At 47.5% G+C, this 23,007-nt stretch overlaps 1 protein-coding gene across 1 annotated transcript; it reads left to right on the top strand.

The window, feature by feature from the left end:
• Window positions 1–19,004: 19,004 nt before the first annotated feature.
• LOC112892615 (uncharacterized mitochondrial protein AtMg00810-like) lies at window positions 19,005–20,449 on the top strand. The gene is made up of 2 exons (XM_025959749.1): window positions 19,005–19,439; window positions 20,174–20,449. Exons 1-2 carry the CDS (start codon window positions 19,005–19,007, stop codon window positions 20,447–20,449), a joined length of 711 nt encoding a protein of 236 aa, XP_025815534.1.
• Window positions 20,450–23,007: the final 2,558 nt, after the last annotated feature.

The following is a 23,007-nucleotide window of genomic DNA, read 5'->3' as shown; positions in this document are numbered from 1 at the left end:
CTCGGCGTCACCCTACGTAAAACTTACCACCTCGAGTATACCCCTCGGTGGGTAGGCGGTAAAACACCGACAGCTGGTGCGCCAGGTAGGGGTGCGCATCGAAGATCCACCGGCGAACTCGATGGCATCGTTCAAGTTCACCAGTGTCGTGCCCCCCCAGGGCACGACGTTCGTTTTCGGCTCGTGGGTCTGCATCGCAGACGGCACGGGCGATTTTCATCGATTCACCATCGACGTCATGAAGCCGAAGTCTCTAGCAGCAAGTTTTCATAGCGAGCTCGACGAGTTCGTTGACAATCTCGATGACTTGTCGACCCATGGCTCCACCAGGAAGACCGAGGAGGAGTCCGTTTTCAACGCGACTCCGCCCCGCGCTGCAACAACCACACTCGGATCAGACTCGTTCCAATTTGAGGACTTGCGTAGCCGATCACGACTCGGTCTACGCAATTCGGCCACTGAACTTCAGGAGGCCAACAATTCTGAGTCCCTCTCCGCATTGGAAAAGGACTTGGACTATTTACTCCAAATCGGAAAACCCGAAGCCACCGCACGTCGGGGGGCTGTGGGTTGCCTTGGTGACAACGGTCTGATGATCACCTCCACTCCAGAAGGATGTTTCATGCATTGGAAAAGCATGAAACTCTCCGATCTACTCGAAGACGAAGACCTACTCGTGGCACACCTCGAGCCCTTACCTTTTCAGGAGGGCAAGCCATTAACCACCATGGCAGAAGAATCGACCGAGCTAGTCGAAGCCAGCTCCGACGAGCTCATATCACACCAAGTGCTGATGGCGGAAGAGGGCGAGGACGATGACATCTCACCCAACGAAGCACTTGACATGATATCCGAAGACGAGGCCACAACCAACGCTGGCGATGAAAACGACACCGAGCGTGAGGCACGAAGGGCCAGGAATAGAGCACGTGCAGTCCGGCGAAGCAGGGTCAACGAGCGCATGCGGTCTATGCATCATGAGCTAGACGCTGAATTCACCGCCGTGAGCGAGCGGGGCTTCAGAACCCCCGTGGCTAACATCGCCAGGGTAACTGCCATACTCGAACGCAGCAATGATCCAAACCTGCGCCAAGCTCTTCGCTACGCGCAGAGGGCATGGATTCAGCTCGATCAACAAAACCCGGTGTCTGCCATCGGAGAAGAACACATGGGCGAAAGCCGTATCCAGCCTAACAGTCGAACAGCAGGCGGCCGCCCTCGACCTCAGCGGAGCAATAACAACGACAACGCTCGCGGGAGTCAGGCCACTGGCGGGAGGCAGCAGCCACATCTAGGAGGCAACCCACGACAGCCCAATCATCGGAATCCTCTAGAAGACCTGCGCCAGAGAATCAATGAAGGACGCGATGCATGATCCATAATTGATTCCAGACGCAGAGAGCGTGAAGTAGCCGATCCAGAGGGTACTGACTGCAGTGATTGCTTTCCAGCATTCACAACACGGTTCAGCAGTTACAAGTACCCTGAGGGCTCCTCAGCAATGGCTTCGATGTTACTCCACCGCCATAGAAGTCACAGGAGGCTCCAACATCACCAAGGTCATCTACTTCCTGATGGCTTTGGACCCTGCGCCGCTCACTTGGCTGGAGAGCCTCAGGAACAACTCGATTAACTTTTGGGAGCGGCTCAAGAAAGTCTTCATCAACAACTTCCAGGGGGCGATCGCCCGCGCAGGTACTCGTCATGACCTTACTTAATGCAAACAGGAACGCAACGAGCTCCTACGGTCATACACACGCCGTTTCTTTGACGTGCGAGCCACCATTGCGAACATCTCGGAAGAGGACATCATCGACTGCTTCTACAATGGCCTCACCGACCCAGGCATCTATAGAGACTTTGGGTAGAACAGACCAAAAACTATTGCAGGACTTCGTGACATGATCCACGATTGGTCCGAGCAAGAGGAAAGGATGCGTGAGCGGTTCCCGAGGTGCAATGATAACAACCTGAGGTGCACAAATGACAATCGTACCGACAAGAGCCAGTGGGACTACTCGGGTCCATCCCGAAAGCGCAAGCCAGACAACCTCGTCGCGGCTGTGGATCGTCCTTGGTGAGGCAGGAAGACAACGACGCAGGAGGAGTTCGAAAAACTCCTACAGAAGAAATGCCCATGGCATCCAGGTGCTAATCATGCGGCAATTGATTGCTACCACCTCCGGAGGACATTCAGTAATCCTAGTAGCAACAAGAAGAACAAGCCAGCGGATAAAGAGCCCGAAGAGGACGACCAAGGGGACAAATCACACAACGCGAAGTTCCAAGATGCCTCCAAAACCATCAACGTCATCTTCGGAGGTGACGAAGAGATTAGTTCTAGGAGGGAACAGAAACTGCTTCTCCGAGAAATCATGTCCATCGAGCCGGCAGTACCACGACCACTCCGGTGGTCGGAGGTCCCCATCTCATTCTCGCGAGACGATCAATGGACTAGCTTTTCGGAGCCCGGCAAATTTCCCCTGGTCCTGGACCCGGTGGTGGCAGAGGTCAAGCTCACCAGAGTACTCATCGACGGCGGAAGCGGTCTTAACCTCATCTTCGCCAGCACGTTGAGGAAGATGGGCTTGGACTTGACGGACATGCTCGTCCCAAGCAAGTCTCCCTTCTACGGCATTGTCCCAGGCAACGCAGCGCATCCACTTGGCACGGTGGTCCTCCCAGTCACCTTCGGCACGAGGGAGAACTACCGTACCGAGTTCATCAAATTCAAAGTTGCCAACTTCGAATCTTCATATCATGCCATACTAGGCAGGCCAGCACTGGCCAAATTTATGGCAGTGCTGCATTATGTTTATTTACTTCTCAAGATGCCAGGATGAAGTGGGGTACTCACTCTCTGAGCGACTTGAAGAAGTCGTATGACTGCAACCAGGAGGCCATCCAGTATGCTTCGACTACGCGTGTGCTAGATGCTTTAGGAGAAGTACTCGCGGCCGCGCAACAACTCTCCCAAGCCGGGCTGGAAATCCCGACGAGGAAGGCCAGCAAGTCGAGCATCCAGTCGACCGGCGACGTGGCCCTCAAGACGATCCAGCTCCAGGAGGGTGACTCATCTAAGACCACTGTCATCGGTGCAGGCTTAGATGAGAAATAGGAAATCGCGCTCGTCAGTTTCCTTCGGGCTAACCAAGACATATTTGCGTGGAAACCAGCGGATATGCCAGGGGTGCCCAGGGAACTGATCGAGCATTGTCTAAATGTACACGTACAAGCTGTGCCCAAAAAGCAACGCCTTCGCAGGTTTTCTCAAGACAAATGCGAGGCAATCAAAAGGGAAATAGCTAAACTCCTCCCGGCTGGCTTCATTAAAGAAGTAATCCATCCAGAATGGGTAGCTAATCCTATCCTTGTAAAGAAAAAGAACAATGAATGGAGAATATGTGTTGACTACACCGATCTCAATAAGCATTGCCTAAAGGACCACTTCGGGCTACCGTGCATCGATCAAGTCGTCGACTCGACGGCGGGTTGTATACTCCTTTGTTTCCTTGACTGCTATTCGGGGTACCACCAGATCGCGCTCAAGGAGGAAGATCAAATAAAGACCGCGTTTATCACCCCGTTCGGGACATATGCCTACAAAACCATGTCCTTTGGGTTGAAAAATGCAGGTGCAACCTATCAACACGCAATTCAAATGTGCTTCGCTGATCAGCTACATCGGAATGTCAAGGCCTATGTGGATGACGTGGTCATCAAGACCAGGAATCCCGAGGACTTGATCGCAGACTTGGAAGAAACGTTCAACAGCTTACGAAGGTTCCGATGGAAGCTCAACCCAACAAAGTGCATTTTTGGAGTACCGTCAGGGAAATTGCTCGGGTTCATTGTCAGCAACCGGGGAATTGAAGCCAATCCTGTGAAGATCGAGGCCATCATTGACATGGAGGCTCCAGCCACAATCAAGGATGTGCAGAAGCTAACAGGATGTATGGCAGCACTGAACAGGTTCATCTCCCGACTCGGGGAGAGAGGACTACCCTTCTTCAAACTCCTGAAACGCCAAGACAAGTTCCAGTGGACGGAAGAGGCCGAGCGGGCCCTGCAGGATTTGAAACAACACCTACAGTCACCCCCGGTCCTTACAGCACCACTGCCGGGAGAAGACCTACTACTCTATATTGCGGCGACAACTCATGTCGTCAGCAGTGCCATTGTAGTCGAGCGCAGCGAGGAGGGCCATGCGTTTGGAGTGCAGAGGCCCATGTACTTCATCAGCGAGGTACTCTCCGAATCTAAGGTACGATACCCGGTAGTTCAGAAACTTCTATATGCAATACTGATCACATCACGAAAGTTGCGCCATTATTTCGATGAGTACAAGATCACTGTGATTACGGATTTTCCGTTGGCGGATATTCTACACAATTAAGATGCCACGGGACGTATATCAAAGTGGACAGTGGAACTGGGGGCTCTGTCAATCGACTTCAAGCCACGCACTGCAATCAAGTCTCAAGCTCTAGTCGATTTTATGGCTGAGTGGAGAGAGAACCAAATTTCAACTCCAGTCGACAAGCCAGAGCACTGGACCATGTATTTCGATGGATCTCTTAAGCTCGATGGTGGAGGTGCTGGAGTCTTATTTATCTCCCCGAAAGGCGAACAACTGAAGTATGTCCTCCAGATCCTTTTGGAGGTATCCAACGACGAAGTCGAGTATGAAGCCTTGCTTCATGGATTGCGTTTGGTGATATCACTAGGCACCAAGCGACTACTTGCATACGACGATTCACTTCTTGTCATTCAGCAAGTCAACAAAGAGCGGGACTGCAACAAGGAGACAATGGATGCCTACGTACAAAAAGTGCGCAAGCTGGAAAATAAATTTTCCGTACTGGAGGTTCATTACGTGATACGGGAACACAATGTTGGCGCAGATATACTATCCAACCTAGGATCCACCCATGCACAAGTTCCAACAGGAGTTTTTATACAGGAGCTGAAGCAGCCATCCATCAAGCCCTCACCTCAGATAACCACTGATACCGGCCTTCTGAAGCCCGATCGGGAGGTTATGATGCTCGGAGAGGACTGGAGAGAAACTTACTTTGACTTCATCCGGGACCAAAGACTGCCAGCGGGGATGGACACAAAAAGCGCAGCGGCAGCTCGTGTCATGCGCAGAAGCAAAGGTTTTGTCCTAGTTGACAATAAACTCTACCGGCATGGCGCACGATCAGGTGTCCTCATGACATGCGTCACGGGAGAAGACGGCTACGACATACTAAGGGAGATACATGAGGGCGTTTGCGGCAACCACGCAGCTTCAAGAACCCTAGCTGGGAAAGTATACAGAGCTGGTTTTTGGTGGCCCACCGCAGTGCCAGATGCTGAGGACCTGGTGCGGAGATGCCAAAACTGCTAATTCTTTGGCAAGCAATCTCACATCCCAGCCCACAATCTTATCACCATACCGCCGTCATGACCGTTTGCCTGTTGGAGCCTTAATATGATTGGGCCATTTACAACGATGCCAGGTGGTTTCACCCACATATTGGTAGCAATCGACAAGTTTACCAAGTGGATCGAGTACAAGCCGATAACTAAGCTCACACCAGACAGAGTCGTTGATTTCATCTCCAACATCCTGCATGGCTTCGGCTTCCCGAATACCATCATCACGGACCTGGGATCAAATTTCACGGCTAACCAGTTCTGGAAGTTTTGTGAAAATGCGTGCATCGAAGTCAAATACGTCTCCGTTGCACACCCAAGAGCCAATGGTCAAGTCGAGAGGGCGAACGGCATGATAATCGAGGGCCTGAAGAAAAGACTATGATGAAAACAGCAAGAAAGGCGGAAAGTGGATACACGAGTTGCCACATGTCGTCTGGGGGCTCAGGACTCAGCCGTCCAAAGCCACAGGACAAACGCCGTTCTTTCTTATCTACGGCTCCGAAGCAATCTTACCTGCTGACATCTTGTGGAAATCCCTAAGGGTTGAAATGTACAATGAAGGCGAGACGGACAAAGCAAGGCAGTTAGAGCTTGACTCTGTCGAAGAGGCTCGCTGCACTGCTCTTGTCCAGTCAACTCGATACCTACAGGGGATCCGACGATAGCATGACCCCAACGTCAGAGAACGGTCGTTCAATATAGGTGATTTGGTCCTACGCCGCATTCAAGACGAGTCCGGCTTACACAAGCTCAATTCGAGATGAGAAGAACCGTTCATTATTAAGCAGATTACAAGACCGGGGTCTTATCGACTACAATACTCCGAGGGCCAAGACGTTCCAAATTGCTGGAACATACAGAACCTACGCAAGTTTTACCCATAAGAAGACACGCAGTGATTTCAAGTATTTAGGAGATAGGCATGATAAATTCTAGAATATGTGTGCTTGTTAGAATGAAGTGTGAGGTTCTTTGATAAATGCTTTTAAAAACCTAAATGCAAGTAAAGGGTATTTTTGTAATTATGGAAAAATTAGGGTTCTTTGGCTAAATGTGTTTGAGGGTAGGGTAAATTCAAATTTATACGAGGGTTAGTTTTGTAAGAGCAAGAATTTACTTTTAAACCACTGTAAGAAGTGGAATTATCCTAAGATTTCATTTTGAATGTGAATTTTAAATAGGTTTTATGTGAAATTTAATAGTTTGTTGGATTTCAAAATAGTTTTAAAACCCCAACTCTTTTGAAGCTGACCCTTAAAGCAAACTTGTTGATCTTTTTAAACTCTACACTTTTGCTTTTGGGCATATGTTCATTTGGGCTCTGGTTTGAAAGAAAATTTTACTTTACAGTGCACCCCTTGCTCTTTTGGAAAATTACAGAGAAGTCCTCGTCATCTTCCTCTCTCCCCTCCCTCTCTGTTTTTCTGCTGCTCTGCTCCACCGCCCGCCGCCCCTCGCCGGCGAGCTCCCGCGCTGCCAGCTGCCCCTCGCCGCTTTAACCTCACCACCTGGCCCTCCAACTCACCCGCCCGCCGCTCGCCCGACCTCTGCTGGCTTCCTCCCGCCCCGCCACGTCGTGCCGTCGTCGCCCGCAGCCGCCACATCGCGCCACCGCTCGCCAGCAACTGCTCCAGCTCACTCGTGCTCTTCTTGGTTCTGCAAAGCATCCAGGAGTCCTACTCGACTTCATTTACACTCGCACGCGGCCACATTTCACTTCCTCGGCTTCTTCTCCACTTGACCACTGTCGCCACCACTCCGCCGCAGTCCTACTCGCCGTCGTCAGCCACCTTCGCCACCCGACACCCACAATCCCATGCTCCATCGACACGGCCACATCCCACCGAAGCTCCCTGACCAGTTCTTCTCCATCCACTCACGCTCACGCCACCAGAACGCCGCGCCGGCAGTCCGGTTCACCGCCGCCACTCGGCCTCGCCGTCGTCCCGCCGCTCCGCCCCCTCTCGGCCGTCACCAAGCTCACCATCAGCACTACATCTACGCGTGGAAGCTTCCTAGCCACTTCTTCGTCGCCTTCCTGCACTCCGGCCGCCGCCTCGGGACCTCGCCGCGCCGGCTCAGTTCTCCGTCGAACCGCCGTCTCCACACCTTGCTTCCTCGATTCTGGCCACCTCCGAGCCCGCCGTGAGCTCCTTAACATTTCCCCCCACTTCCCCCTTGCCGCCGGTGGTCCTCCTCGCCGGAATTTGATCGCCGCCGTGATGTCCCTCGGTTCAAACCGGTTAGGGACCCAATTGCAAGCTTTCATTTCTATCTAGGGTCCTCTCTGCAAAATATCAGTACCCCCCAATTCAAATCAGCCAGCTTTGAAAATCTGTAGAAATTTGTAGAAAAATCCAAAACTTGTTACCATTTTAGAACATGACTGGGTAGTCATCACTGAGCAAGTGCAAAAGGACTGCACAAGGAAATATGGTGAGGCAAGGTGATAATCAAAGTTGCAAGATATAATTTAAACATACGACAGCAAGCTAAAACAGTTAGACAACCCTATAGGGTTATTTAAAAGGATCCCTCAATTGATCTAGCTATTAGCAACATGGAATTGCAAGATTTAAGTCACGGGTTGAGTAAAGAATATGAATTAAATTGTACTGATAAAGGACAATAGAACCAGATTATGAGAGTTGGATTTATATCGAAATCAGTTTCCATACTGAGATATTATTTAAGCAAGATAAGGTGCTATAAAACATATTAATTCACAAAAGGCATATAAATAAATCAGAAAAACATGGATAGTATTTTTCAGAGATGTTACACGGAACACCTAGAGCAACAAATGTGATTTCATCATCTTGTAACTTTTCTTCTAGTTACTATGCAAATAATAAAATTAAGACAGCAAACAAGAGATAGCTTGAAATCAGTATGGAAATCACATAGTTCATCTATTCAAGCTACAGATCGGAAACACACATGATTTAAGGAAGCTAACAAAACTAGTTTCATAATTTTTGGAGCAACCTACAATTTACTATGTATTAAACAAGTGTAGCACAAGGTAAATTATAGGCAAAAATATACAACAGCAGCTTGAGCATTTACATTTTTGTATGAAACTATATCTCACATGGAATAAAAAAATTAGTTTGCATTTTTTATGATTTTATATTAATTTTACAAAAGTTGCTGATCTACGCAACATTTACACAGACTTTAGCCTTACAAAAAGTCCCTGTTTTATGCACTAAGAACCCTAGAAAAAGCTCGATCTTTGCAATATAGTCCCTGGGCGCGGCTGCGGCGGTGGAGGCCAAAATCCGGCGAGGGGAGAGCTTGCCGGCGGTGGGAAAGTGGTGGGGATGCACGAGGGGATCACCGGGTAATGATTTTATGCGAGAGTTTGGGCCGAGGGTGGTCGGAGGGGGCCGGCGGCGGTGCAAGGCCTCGGGACAGTGGTGACGACGAGGTGCGGCGTTCGCTGCGGCGAGGTAGGGACCGGGGTGGCTGACTGGCGGCTCGGTGAGGTGCTGCGGGGGCGGCTGACGGAGGCGCACGGGCTCGCCGTCGGCTTGTTGGGGACGAGGAGGCCGGGGAGGTGGTGTTCGGCGGCGGCGCCCGAGTTTGGGCCCGCGGCAATGGCTGCCGCGGGATCTTGAATCCCCGGCGCCAGGAGCTACGGCGACGGCAAGTGGTGGCCGAGGGGGTAGAGAGAGGGAGGTGAGGCAGCCGTGGGAGGCGGCGATTTGAAGATGGTGGAGCGGAGGCTGGGGATTTGGCCGGCGGTCCAAGGGAGCTTGGCTCGGTTCGTCTCTATTTCTTGGCCGATGGAAGAAGAAAGAAAATGAGAGAGAAGGCAGGGTAGGCCGGCAGGTTTGGAGAAGAGGTAAGGCGAAAGAAGTCGTTGACGACTTAAGAGCAGTGGACGAGGCCGACGACGCAAGGACGGCCGAGCAGTGGCGCGAGACGAGCGAGCAGTCGGCGGCATGGCCACGGCATGGGTAGCAGGAAGAGGGAGAAAAGAGGAGGTGACGGGCGGGCCCAACGGCAAAAATAAACTTTCGCCGTCAAAGAGCAAGCTACAAGTGTCTAAAAAGTGTTCAAAATACTCATTTAAAGGATAGAAAAAACACAAAGAACACAATAAAACTTGAACAACTGCAGAGCTGATCAGGTTTGCACACAATTTAAAAGGAATACAGTTACAATTGAAATTTCACAGAATATTTCACACAAGCAAACAGCTACCACAAATTAAGCAAAGATTATGTAAATTCACCATATTGTATCCAGTATTTAAATAAAATAACAGGAGCCACAGTTGTATAACAAAAACTTAAGTTACTTCACAAAGTTGGATTTGCACACTAAGCAACAATTCAATGAGCTTATACAAATGAAATGCTATGATGCTCAATTATGCTCTAATGAGGTTTTATGTGCCTAAGATTAACACCCGAGGTGTTACAGTTAGCCAACACGGTACTGCTTAAGAAGAAAAATAGAAAATGGAGAATGTGCAAAGCATGCCCAAAAGACGGCATGCCATTACCAAGTATCAACATACTCATCAATTCTGCTGCGGATGCGAATTACTTTCTCTCATAGATTGTTACTCCGGATACCATAATGGATGGATGAAAAAAGGAACTCCCTTCACTACATATTATTTTGTCAGAATAGCAGAGGGCCTTCGAAATGCAGGTTGCACCTTCGTTAAAATGACAAGTGCAATCTTCAAAGACCAATTTGGCAAAAATATCTCTATCTACTCCCTCCGTCCCATCAAAAGTACAATCCTAATATTTGAAAAAATTCCACAAAAGAGTGCAATCGTAGAAATTGAAAACTACTATTGTCTAATTTAGTGGTCAGATTTGATTTGTATCCCAGCATTAACTTCTATCCATAATTTTAGGAAGTCTGATTAGATACATGCAGTCAATAAATGAGGTTACGAAGGTCGGTTTATACCACCACTAATCTGTCTGAAAAAATAAACTAGAATTACACCTTTCATGGGACGGAGGAAGTATTAGACTATGTAGTCATCAAAGTAAAAGGGCCCAGGATCACACTCAAGATCTAATCCAAACTTTTGCCAACCTGAGAAAATCTGGTATGAAACTGAATACCGAAAAATATGTTTTGGAGTACAATACGGAAAGCTCTTGCGATGTATTGGTGCCAAGAAGTGGGATAGAAGCCAACCCAGAAAAACATGAAGCCATTTGGAACATGAAAGAATCAATATCCAAGAGAGAAGTGCAAAAACTCACAGGACGTATAGCTTCGATGAACTGATTAATCTTGAAATCTTCACAAAGAAGTTTTCCATTCTTTGTAGGGAGCTAGCTTTGCAGGCATGCGTCACAAGGAGCATTGTTTTTCAGTATAATGCTCCAGTGCTGTGGTAGAGCTTTCGTAATGATGCATCAATTCAGTGATGAAGTGGTGCGTAAAGAGAAACAGTGGCTGATGTTGTTGGATGATTACTTCCTGGCTTGCATTTCAATAGTTGTCGTGCAACAAAATTCATGATAGGAACGTTATGGTAAATAACGCCCCGTTATGGTTCTATTGCTACGGTACATTATGCTACAGACCTTCATCATGCATCGAAAACTTAGACACCATTGAACAATGCTGGTATGTGGAACAAGCTAACCATGTGTTTCAGCTAAACCTAACATGCCTTAGACAATTTAGAATGCTGGGAGTAGGTAGAAGGCTCTACTTAGTACAACAAGAATATTTTCCTTTCCTAATAGCATCAAGCCCTGCATCCTTGGCATGGCATGCCCTCTCTCGCTTCCTCTCCCTATTAGCTTCACATGCCTCAGCCTCTTGACGGTCCACGTTCCCCATCCTTCGGATGTTTTCTTGCTCCTTCTTGCAGCATGCATTGCCATCTTTCTTTTACCCAATATGGGTAAGAACCGCCCAATTTAACATTATTTTAAGCGAACCGCCAGTCATTAACATTAAGATGAGAGCTAACACGGGCTCGCACTAAGGGTGTGCCACATGTTAACCCACATCTAAGTTGTAAACGACCAACTCGTCATTCGCCAAAAATAATATCAAATCTGGTAGTCCCGGTACGTGCTCCACCATATGCCCAAGATCATGCATACACACATACCGTTTACAATCTCACATATTGCCGATGGACCACAAAGAGAAAGTTTTAAGCAAATAGGGGTTACAACTAAACATTATAAGTGCAACAAAGTGAGGGGTTCAAATCTAAAATTTAAGGTTCAACAATAAAATACACGCCTCGGGTTCACTACTTAACATTAGAAAGGGACATAGATCATCAAGATAAATGTTGAACATGTCATCCTCAAAAGAACAATTTCGCAGTGGATAACTAAATAACGATAGAATGATGGGGTCTTGCTCAAGGACACTATCAAGGCTGCATCGACCTACTCCTCACCCGCACCGAGGTCGGCGGGGTAGAAGTGGCCAAACACAACCTCCGGCTCACCTGCAACTTAGTTTACAAAGCAACGTGAGTACAAACGTACTCGCAAGACTTACACAATTTAGTTAATAACCAAGGATTATGCAAATGAGGGCTCACAAAAATACGGCTTTAGGGTTAAGTAATTTGCATAAGCATGAGCTCTCTAATCTAACACCTAGCTTTCTAGCATTTTAATTATCTTGCCCAAACTACCTCAACTTTTAGGTAGCTAGATTACAAAACAAAGAGTATCATGAGTTGACATAAACCAAGCCCGAACATAAATCGATACTTCTTCGAAGAATTCATTGGATAATGAGCTTGCTCATAACCGAGAGCGTGGCAATTCGAATTGATTAATTAACCTTGCAAGGGTGTACTTCTTTACCCACACGACACAACGACCATGCGACTCGCCCAACCGATCACGTTGAGCAAGGGGTACTCGCATCAACCTTTTCTGACAAGTCTCAACCATTGAACATCACGCCTAACTTGTGCGGAGAGTTACTTAGGTCTACCAGGGACACCCCCTAAGCCTCTCTACAAAGCCCTATGGCCACGCATCTAGGACTGTGCATCAAAAATTAAAACTTAGAAGGTAATCAGCTCATCCATATCATGATTGGATATGTGGTAGTACGATAACATGCTCAAAACCGAGGTCATCCACGGACGGTCCTTAACCGATTCAAGCGGACTATGCCTATGAGACTCCTTTTCGAGGCCCTACATTCCGCCCAAACCACGAAACTATTTTTCCAACTAGACCGATACAAACTTTCAACATCCCAAACCCGGACAATCGCGAGCAAGGTAAAGGTTGTGTAGCTTGCAAAGTGATCCTATTCCAATATTTTCTTCCAAGTTACGGATCGACTCTAAGCATGGCCAAGCATTTATTCAATTGATTAGTTACTAACTACAAGTGTCAAGACATGGATATATAAAAGCAAGGGAGGTCAATGTATAAAATAGGATCGACGATGCAATAGATAGTATTTAGCATAAACACATATACCCCAGTGAGATAACTAAATCCAAATCAAGTTAAGTGGGTCAAGAAATCATGCTTAGCTGCTTGCCTTGGTTTTCTTCCAGCCCGACAACGAATTCAATTCCCGGCTCGGTTTTGACGATCTTGGCAGGCTCAACGGGCTCGTTCTCCGGCGTTTCAGTCACTACAATGCATGAATGGAATGTATGAATTACCATGATGTTGATGATATGAAAATGATATGATGAAATAAGGAATGAACATCACACCAAACAAAGAAACACATGAACGCTAGAAAAAGGGCTCGCCGACTACGCTCGTAAACATAAAGACCAAAGCGAGGATTGCTCAAAACAATTCATATAGCAAGCATAAATCAAGGTTTAATTTTTGCATATAGAGGACATCATAAGGATCTTATGGGAGTTGGATTTGCAGCAAAATTATTTTATTAGAATTATTTATGAAATCCACAATTTTCAGCTAATCTATAAAAGTTAAATCTTAAAAGACATGTTAAAACTTTCTATAAATTCTCAGGAAATTATCAGCGAAAATAGACATGAAAAAAAAGCTAAAAGAAGTGGTTTTGACATTTTATCACCTTTTAAACAAAAGTTATAAATTAAACAAGCTTGCAGGCAGAAACTAATTAAATACACCAAAATCCTATTAAATAGCATAACTTCATTTGCACAAGTTGTACCCCTAGATAGAACATTTCACCATGATTCCAACAAGGTTTAATTTGACATTTTTAGAGCATCCTACCATTTATCAAGCATTTTACTTATTTTGGCAAGGATTAATCATAACTTTGTGTACAGGATATTAACATGCACCACAACAATTTTTCTATGCAGAGTTATCACCTAGGAACAAAAAAAATAAGTTTCACAATTTTTGGAGGCCTACACAATTTGTTATGCAATTTACAAGTTCACAGCACAACAAAACAAAATTAAAACTCTAAAAAATTGCTACTGCCACCCAGATCTGGCGCTCCCAGGCGCCGACAGGTGGGCTCGGGAGGCCAGGCAGGCTCGGGCCGAGTCAAGGCCGGCCACGGGCCTTGAATCGCCGCAGGACGTGGCCAGAGCGCGCCCACGGCGTGGCGTCGCGGCGGCCGGCGAGGGGTTGCAGCCCAAGGGCGCGAACGGGAGAGGGCGGAGCGCGTAGGAGGAGCCTAGCACGGCGGGGGTGCTCATTCGCGGCACTGACGGGCGGTGCAAGGCAGTGGGCGGCGGCGCGGCGAAGGGCGGTGGCGGCGGATGGGGGCGGACGCCGAGGAGCCCCTGCGAGGGAGGAAGGAGGCGGGTGAGCGCTGGGGTCGAGCGAGGAGGTGAAGGAGGTGCTATGCGTGCACGGGATTGGGCGGAGGCTCACCGACAGCGATGAATCATGGCGGCCGGCGGGGAGGAGGAAGAAGGCGGCGGCGGCGGGCGGCGTGCTAGGGTTTCGCGGGGGAGGGAAATACGCCCGCGTGAAGAGAGTGAGAGGGAAAAGGGGCAAGCGGCCGGGGTGGCGTCGCCCCGCGGCCACGCTGGCCCAGCCAGTGGCCGACGGTGTGACAACGCCACCGCGGCTGGCCAACGGGCGAGGCCGGTTCGCGGAGACGGCGGGGTGGGGGACTAACGACTGGGCCCGGGTGAGTGAAAAATAAAGAAAAACGATAATTCAAATTCCAAATTCAAAATCTTGCACTTCCTGAGCTCCAAAAATTACCAAATATTTACTGGAGCAAGATCAAATCACCAAGAACACAATGCAGCAACAAAAACTCAAAAATCTACTAAGGATTGCTCATAAAAATTCAAACAATACTGCAGTTTTCAAAATTTCCAAAACTTTTATGGCTCAGGATAAACATAAAAAAATTTCAAAAAAATATTCAAAATTCACCATTTGAAATCTAGTATTTGAATAAAATTTTTAGGAGCATAGTTAGTTAGCAAAATTTAATCTTTCTTCACAACCCTCTCTTAAACAAGGCAAGAAATTCAATTAACTCAAACCAATCATATGCACATGATGCTTCATTATGCTTGGATGGTGCTCATGATGATGTTGTTTAATTTTTTTGATCATGTTCATTAGCTTTGGGTCGTGACAATGTGCCTCACGTTCAACATGGTTCTTATCTTCCAGGGACTATTCCATGTCTAACCACTGCACGAAATCACATAGAGGCAGTGGATACTTTGTCTGACTGGAGTTAGCAGTTGTAGGAAATGTGATATAGTGTTGTGTAAGAGGATGTTAAAGTACCTTAGGTCTCTCATTGCCGAAAGGCTTTGGCAGTTCATGTGCTTAGTTGTCACACATGACAAACATCATGCAATAATAGTCGCCCGGAACCTGCAACTCCATGAGCTTGCACAGGTCACTGCATAAGCACATAGGGACACTAATCCTTTTAGGCATGGTTGCTTTCACCTTCCTCCACAGAGTAGTGTTGGTACTCCTCAGCCTATACAGATATAATCTGCAAGTGCACAGATACCAAAGTAGGTTTCGCCAGGGAGCTTACCTGGGTATATCGAATCTATGGAATGCTAAGCGTAACTAACCCTAGAACTCGTTCAACTGGACCCACCACCTGGGGAAGAGAGGTATGTGGGTAGAGGGTCTAACGTCGGCTAGTCAACCAGTTACACGGAAGACTTGTAACTAAACTAACTTGATCTGCTTCAGGGGCCTATGGAAGGAGCTCAGACAAGCATGAGAAGGGAGTTCCAAACGGCCGGCAACTACTCCTGTGAAAATACCCAAACGTGGTGGACTATTTTCATCAGCTATTTCCGTAATCTTCCACTAAAATAATATTATTTCAAAAAAATCCTTAGTGAGGTGACCTCTCAGTCTACCCAGCACCCTAGATCTAAGCGGCGGCGGCGCCGCCTCAGCCACAACCGTAGCATCATTGCGCTTGCAGCACTCCCATATGGCATCTCTCCTCCCTCCCTCTCTCTCCTCTTCATGGCAGGTCATCACCAAGAAGTTCATTGTGCCCTTTGGCTATTTGATATGACGTACCAAGCGGTTTGAGAATGTTTTAGAGTTCAGAAGCTTTGATGAATCCGGATAATCTCTCCACCGCTTCCTATCTCGTGGCCATGATGTAGCTACGACGATGCGTCATTCTAGGCGGAACCGCGCCATTATTCAGCCATGTGATTGCCCATATTGGTTTGATCAGAAATGAGCAGAAGGTCTTACTATTTAACTCTGGTAATTAGTAAGAAGCCAAGTAGGTCAGGTAAATCTACAGTACTCTTTCTGTTATTTATCCTAATCATTAAAATTAGACTCAGATTATTGCTTTGATAGAAAATGTGTCATTTATAGATAAAAATAAAAACAACATATTTTTTGATGAATCTAATCACATAGTTTTTGTCTATACTGAACATTTTTATATATAATTAATTAAGTGTTGATTAAAATGTACTAAATTGACTCGTCCAAATAAAATGCCTCATGCTTTCGAACAGGAGCCTTTTAGGTTCGAATAAAATGCAGACCTTCCGTCTACTAATGTGCATATCTGGATCCAATGCAAGAGTTTTGCCTTGGCTATTGAGTTTCCTACAATGACAAACATAAAACTACAATAATATTGATGAGAATGATGAGCGATTCCAATAGTGGACTCATAACTCTAAGATAAAACTGGCTCCACCATCTCTCCAACAAGCATTTGAACACATACAGATCGAGATAAGGCGTGACAGTTTGTGCATGGTCACTATCCATCGATGTTGCGTCTCTTTTTTAGCGCGAGGCGCAGCACAGCGCGGTTGGTGCAACAAGTACAACACGCAACAAGCAGCGCACAATGATGTGTAGAAATGTCGATTATGTTACCGCTGACATAGCTGACAAAAATCATTCATGTTTTATTTAGATGAGCATTAACCTCTCATCAAGCATTTGTTTGCAAGCAATGTGTCCTTGCGATAAGATTTAATTAACAAGATGCATATAGGATGCATTTCCAAGCCTTTTTATGCAACTATCAACTTATATGTATGTACAATAGTAACTTATGCATAATGCACATATCAAGTTATATGTATGTTGTAGACAACAACTTTCTTATATGTGTATCGACATGTACTTATGCATATAATACTATCAACTTATGGTTAATGGTTTTAGTTATGCTATGGTACTATCAAGTTATATAAAACCCATCCATAAAACTTATAGAGCATGTATTAACTAATTTATAAAAATAATGTACCAACTTTTGTGTATTTGAACCATTTACGTATGATAGAACCAATGTATCAACTTATTTTGTCTAAAAGTTTTTAAAAAGAAAACATGCAATCAAGTTACTTAAAGGTCAAGCGGTTACTTATGATGTGGTAATTTCTACTATCTACTATGGCACCCTTTTTTTTTGCTCTCCATGGCACCCAGCCGACCTACACCCACCTGCGTGTCTTTGGCTGTTGCTGCTATCCCAACCTTTCCTCTACCACCGCACACAAGCTTGCGCCCCCCTCTTCATTATGCGTCTTCCTTAGGTACTCCGCTGAACACAAAGGCTACCGCTGTCTCGACCTGTCCAGCCATCGGGTCCTCATCTCTCGTCATGTGACATTCGATGAGTCCTCCTTCCCGTTCCCGGAGCAATCCACGGCCCCCCTCCTTCGTTTGATGACTATGCCTTTTTGGATGAGCACGAGGTCGTGGCCCCCCCTATTAACCATATTGCAGGTAACTCCGGTGCCGCCCGTGTGCCACACGCGGCCCTTGACGCGCCCTCCTCATCAGCCGGTCCTCATGTGGCCGCTGGTGACCACCGCACGCCACGTGCGGCCGATGTCGCTGCACCCGCCGCGCACTCGAGGCCCTCGCGGGGAGCTAGTGGCTCCCATCCGCTTGGGCAGCCTCCAAGCTTCCCGCCTCGTCAGGCACGTAGCGCGCCCACGACTGGCTGCAGCGCGTCCCCAACCGGTCCTTCTGCGTCCCCGACTGGTTGCGGCACGCCCCTGACTGGCTGCGCTATGTCCCCGACCAGCCCTGACACGCCCCCGAGCGGCTGTGATGCGTCCCTAACCAGCCCTGGCGCGTCCCCGACTGGTTGCGGCACGTCCCCGACCGGCCTAGCGCATTCCCGACTGGTTACTGTGCGCCCCCAACTGGTTGGGGTGCGCCCCTGACTGGTTGCGGCGCGTCCCCAACCGGATGCGGCGTGCCCGTCCCCACGCACATCCGGCCCTCCGGATTTTTGCCGCCTGGTCGTTTGCCAGCCAAGGCCGTCCCGATCGTGCCTGTGGCCAATGAGCATCAGATGAACACCCACGGCAAGATTGGTTTTTGTCAGCCCCACCTCAACCTTCAGGTGGTCGTTGTTTCTCCAGTGCCGACCTCCATTCGCTCTGCTCTCAGTGATCCCAACTGGCATGTGGCGATGACGGAGGAGTTCGAGGCCCTATAGGCCAACGACACTTGGAGTCTGGTTCCTCGCCCTCACGGCGTCAACATTGTTACTGGCAAGTGGGTTTTTTGTCACAAGCTTCATCCAGATGGCTCTCTTGACAGGTACAAGGCTCGCTGGGTCCTTCGCGGTTTCAATCAGCGCCCCGGCATTGATTATGATGAGACTTTCAGCCCCCTCGTCAAGCCCACAATTGTCCGCACTGTTCTCACCCCGACGCTCTCTCACCAGTGGCCGGTCCATCAACTCGATGTCAAGAATCCTTCCTCCATGGTACTCTCACTGAGACAGTTTATTGCATACAACCCTCCGGATTTGCTGACTCCCTGCTTCCAGATCATGTCTGCCACTTGAATAAATCTCTGCATGGTCTGAAACAAGCACCCCAAGCCTGGTACAGTCACTTTGCTGGCTACATCCTCTCAATTGGGTTCACAGAATCCAAGGTCGACACCTCCCTGTTCATTTTTCGGTCTATCTGGTTCTGAGACGGCTTACCTACTCCTGTACGTGGATGACATTGTACTCACAGCCTCTTCAGACCATCTCCTTCGTCGCATCATCGACTCTCTTCAGCATGAGTTCACCATGAAGGACATGGGACAACTTCATCACTTTCTTGGGATCTCCGTCACTCACAGCTCTATTGGTTTGAACGCTAATACATACTCGACATCTTGGAGCGTGCCCGGATGCAAGATTGTAAACCTCGCTCCACACCAATTGACACCTGCTCAAAGCTCTCCTCTGACGGCCCTTCGATGGATGACTCGACTCAGTATCGTAGCCTTGCCGGTGCTCTACAGTATCTCACCTTCACATGGCCTGATATCGCCTTCGCCGTTCAGCAAGTCTGTCTGTTCATCCATGATCCCCAAGCACCCCATCTTCTGGCAGTGAAGCGCATTCTTCGGTATCTCATGGGCACCTTGGATCACGGCCTTCAGCTTTGTCCCACCTCTTCGGCTGCTCTAGTTGTCTACACTGATGCTGACTGGGCCGGCTGCCCTGACATGCGCAAATCCACCTCGGGCTTTGCCGTGTTCCTTGGTGACAACCTTGTCTCCTGGTCCTCCAAGCGCCAGCATACGGTGTCCCGCTCTAGTGCCGAGGCCAAGTATCGCGCTGTTGCCAACAGTGTCGCTGAAGCCTGTTGGTTACGTCAGTTACTGCAGGAGCTTCAAGAGCCTCTTCTCACGCCACCGTTGTTTACTGCGATAATATTAGTGCCGTCTACCTCTCTACAAATCCGGTCCAGCACCAGCGCACGAAGCATGTCAAGATCGATCTCCACTTTATTTGCGAGCGGGTGGCTCTTGGGGACGTTCGTGTCCTTCACGTTCCCACTATCCTCCAGTATGCCGACATATTCACAAAGAGCCTTCCTTCGTCGCTGTTTCTGGATTTTCGCCGCAACCTGAACGTCGGTATGTCTCCGGCTGCAACAACGGGGGAGTGAGACACTGTCTTCTTCGTCTTGCTCTCCCTCTTTCTTCTACTTGTAATATTTCTTCAGTCTGTATGCGTTCTGCGTACGCCACGATCAGGCTGCGGGAGAGTGTTGGTTGAGAACTTTCACACTAGGTGACCCTTTCACACTAGGTGGTCCTTTCACACTGGATAGGCCACCGGCCTATATATATGTACCTCTATCATTCATCAATGTAATCAAGCATTTGTTAGCTAAACACTCTTTCAAAAAGGTATATTGACGGTTGTTTGTTTTGTAGAAGGAGAGGCTCATAGTCGACAAGAGGCTCAGATGAAGGAAGGCATGCTGCAAGTGCAGATTGAGCATGTGTAGCCCCTGTGAAGGTCCCTGCTTTCATCCTTGATGAAAGCATGTCACATGTGAATACAGATAGCACTCTGCTGGTGCTCTATGCACAATATCTTGTCAATATGTGGTGTGCATTTCGTCGAACATGTTGTGAGCACTGGGCACTGGGCAGCAGAGGATGACAGCACACACGGTCATCTCAATGGAAGGCCACAGCAGCAGACAGAGCGCCCTCCCGCAATCGAGGTGATGGCTGCTCGGTCGGTCCCTGCTGTTCCCGAGCTGACCACCGTAGCGCCGGCGGCCGTCGCTGCAGGAGCCTCGCTTGTCTCTGAGGCCGGGCCGGTGGCGAGGTAGGCAAGCGCCGACGAGCGGTGGAGGCTAACCTCCCTTTCATGCAGCCACGGCCCCACGTGAGTTGAGGTCGCCATCGCCGCGGGAGCCGCCCTTGTCTCCGGGGCCGGCTCGACGGCGAGGGGCAAGCAAGCGCTGCTGCGCGGGCATGGTGGAGGCTAACCTCCCAAATTTGCATCCGCAGCCCCCATGGATCAAAGTCTCCGGCGCCACAGGATCCGTGCTCGTCTTTGGGCCGGGCCGACGGCGAGGCAGGCAAGCGCCGCCGTGCCGTGGAGGCCGACCTCCCCGCCTCGCAGCCGTGGTCCCATGCGGGTGGAGGTATCCGGCGTGCCCTCTCCACAAGCTCTGCGCTGTGCCCTCCACATCCAGACTTGGACGCCCGGCGCAGCTGCCTGAACTGAAGCTGTCCCTGCGGTGGCGGTGGAGGAAAGGACCGGGAAGAACAGCAGGAGAGAAGTCGGAACTCGGAAGCATCGCTGGCCGACGTCTCCCGAAGCCGGCACAGTGGCCCGAGCTCTTCCATGATCTCAGCCGTCAACGCATGATCCAACGGTCGACAATTATACAAGCGACGTGGCCCTATAGAATCGCATGGTTTGGGCTCAGGATTCGTGCGTAGAGATTTGCTCTAACCCCCTGCCGTGTTCTCTATTTTTTTTTCTCCAGCTATTATAAGATGAGCCACAATATAGATAGTCAAATGGTGATCTGTTCCTTACTCTATGACACACTTTAAAAATGTTTCTTAGGTAAGTACGCATCTCCAAGCAGTGAGTATATGATGTTTATCTCCCGCAGCATACAGAAAAAAAAAATCTTCCTTTCCTGTTCTCTTCTTCTCAGCTTATATATGAAATTAATTTGTGCAATTATTTTCCTGTTTGCTAATCGGCCTTTAAATTTGAGAGAAATGCATGATAATTGATTTTTGGTAAACAATGCATGATTGATTCTAAGGATTGTCATGACTCATAAGAAAACTCCCAATCATATCTAAAAAAATGGATAGATGGAAGGCGATGAGCTTGGATGTCAAAAGATGCTCTTATCTTCTGAAACCTTTAGTGATTGGCTCTCATCTTTTACTTTGCGGCATTGTTTGATGGATGTCATTCACTGATTATGGCTTCCACTATGAACAACATATAATACAATTGAGCATCCTTTTTTTACAGAGTGGATCAGATGAAGGCAAGTAGGTGATGGGGTCACATGCTATTTGTAGTTTTATATTTGTTTTCTTAGGAATTGCCTCTTAATATTAATTCTTACATGTCTGGTCCCGCAGGCAACTGATATGGGATGGTCACAGTAAAGTATACAAATCACTTTCAGATGTAGTTGAGGGTAAAGAGGTGAGGTTTCGCGAGAGACTGCTTGGGAAATGGGTTGATTGCTCAGGGCGTTCTGTCATTATTGTGGGTCCTTCACTTTCATTACATCAATGTGGGTTACCTCTAGAGATAGCAATAAAGTTTTTTCAGCTATTTGTAATTCGCGATTTAATCACAAAAGGTGCTGAACAGCGTATGTATGTCAACTAGGACATGTGATTCCCGCTGTTTGAGTAAATTAAGAGAAATAACTTTTTTTTCTTTTGCAATTGTTGATCATAGATGCCACATCTTGCCATCATAAAAATTTGATCAGTGCAGAGAGGAGAGGCCTGGCCATATTGAGCAGGGACACAGCCAGTAAGGGGGCTATACCCCTAGCATATCTTAAAGTATTTAGCTCCTCGTATAAAACAAAACACATGAATTAGTGTAGTTGGCTCCCTAATCTTCTGAGGAGTGAAGTCATGGAGACGTCCTATCTAATCGATTTGATCGTCCCAGAGTCGGGTAGTTGATTCTCTTACTTGCCTACATGGATATGTTTGCGCACATGATGTTGCATCATTGACCTCTAGTACAGGAATTGCATGACTATGTTTTTCAGGAGAGATCATAATGGAGCATCATATCTCAAGTAGTACAGGAATTGATATTGTATTTCTAAAAAAAATTGTCGGGGACCCACGTTTTGACAATTGATAATAATGCATATTAGAAAATACTTCATAAATGTGTTAAAAAATATCTTAAACGCATCACATGCAAAACCATTTGAAAGCGAGTTGCACAGATTTAGATATCATAGCGTACCTTTGTTTGTTTGATTTTGAAATTATCATGAAGAATTTTGCTTCTTGTGTATCAATGACGTTAACTGTACCATGTATTTTTCATGCTTTGTGTGTTATTGTCAAACTTCTTTTTTACCGCAACACTGGCACGAACCTAGTAACTCTAAAAATATGTAAGGACAACTTCTATACATACTTTAGATATTTAAATTTTTGTAGCAATTTATGTGTATAATTTGTTGGTAGGCACATAAATCATTAAAACTATTACATAACTTGTTAGTACGTATTGAAGATCTTCATAACATATCTACTCACTTCGTTTCAAATTTAAATTTTAGATCATTTATACTTTTCTATATACATAGCTTTTTACTATACACCTAGACATATACACCTAGACAAACGATGAAATACATAAAAAAAATTA

Source organism: Panicum hallii, chromosome 5 (assembly GCF_002211085.1).
Source record: "Panicum hallii strain FIL2 chromosome 5, PHallii_v3.1, whole genome shotgun sequence".
NCBI classification, from domain to species: domain Eukaryota; kingdom Viridiplantae; phylum Streptophyta; class Magnoliopsida; order Poales; family Poaceae; genus Panicum; species Panicum hallii.
This window is presented reverse-complemented; position numbering and strand designations above follow the sequence as displayed.

Bases quoted from the DNA above. Each gene is read 5' to 3' on its own strand.
- LOC112892615 (XM_025959749.1), top strand. From the start codon at position 19,005: ATGCAAGATTGTAAACCTCGCTCCACACCAATTGACACCTGCTCAAAG. The intron at 19,440-20,173 runs GTTGCCAACAGT...ATGTGAATACAG, and splicing joins CCGAGGCCAAGTATCGCGCT to ATAGCACTCTGCTGGTGCTC.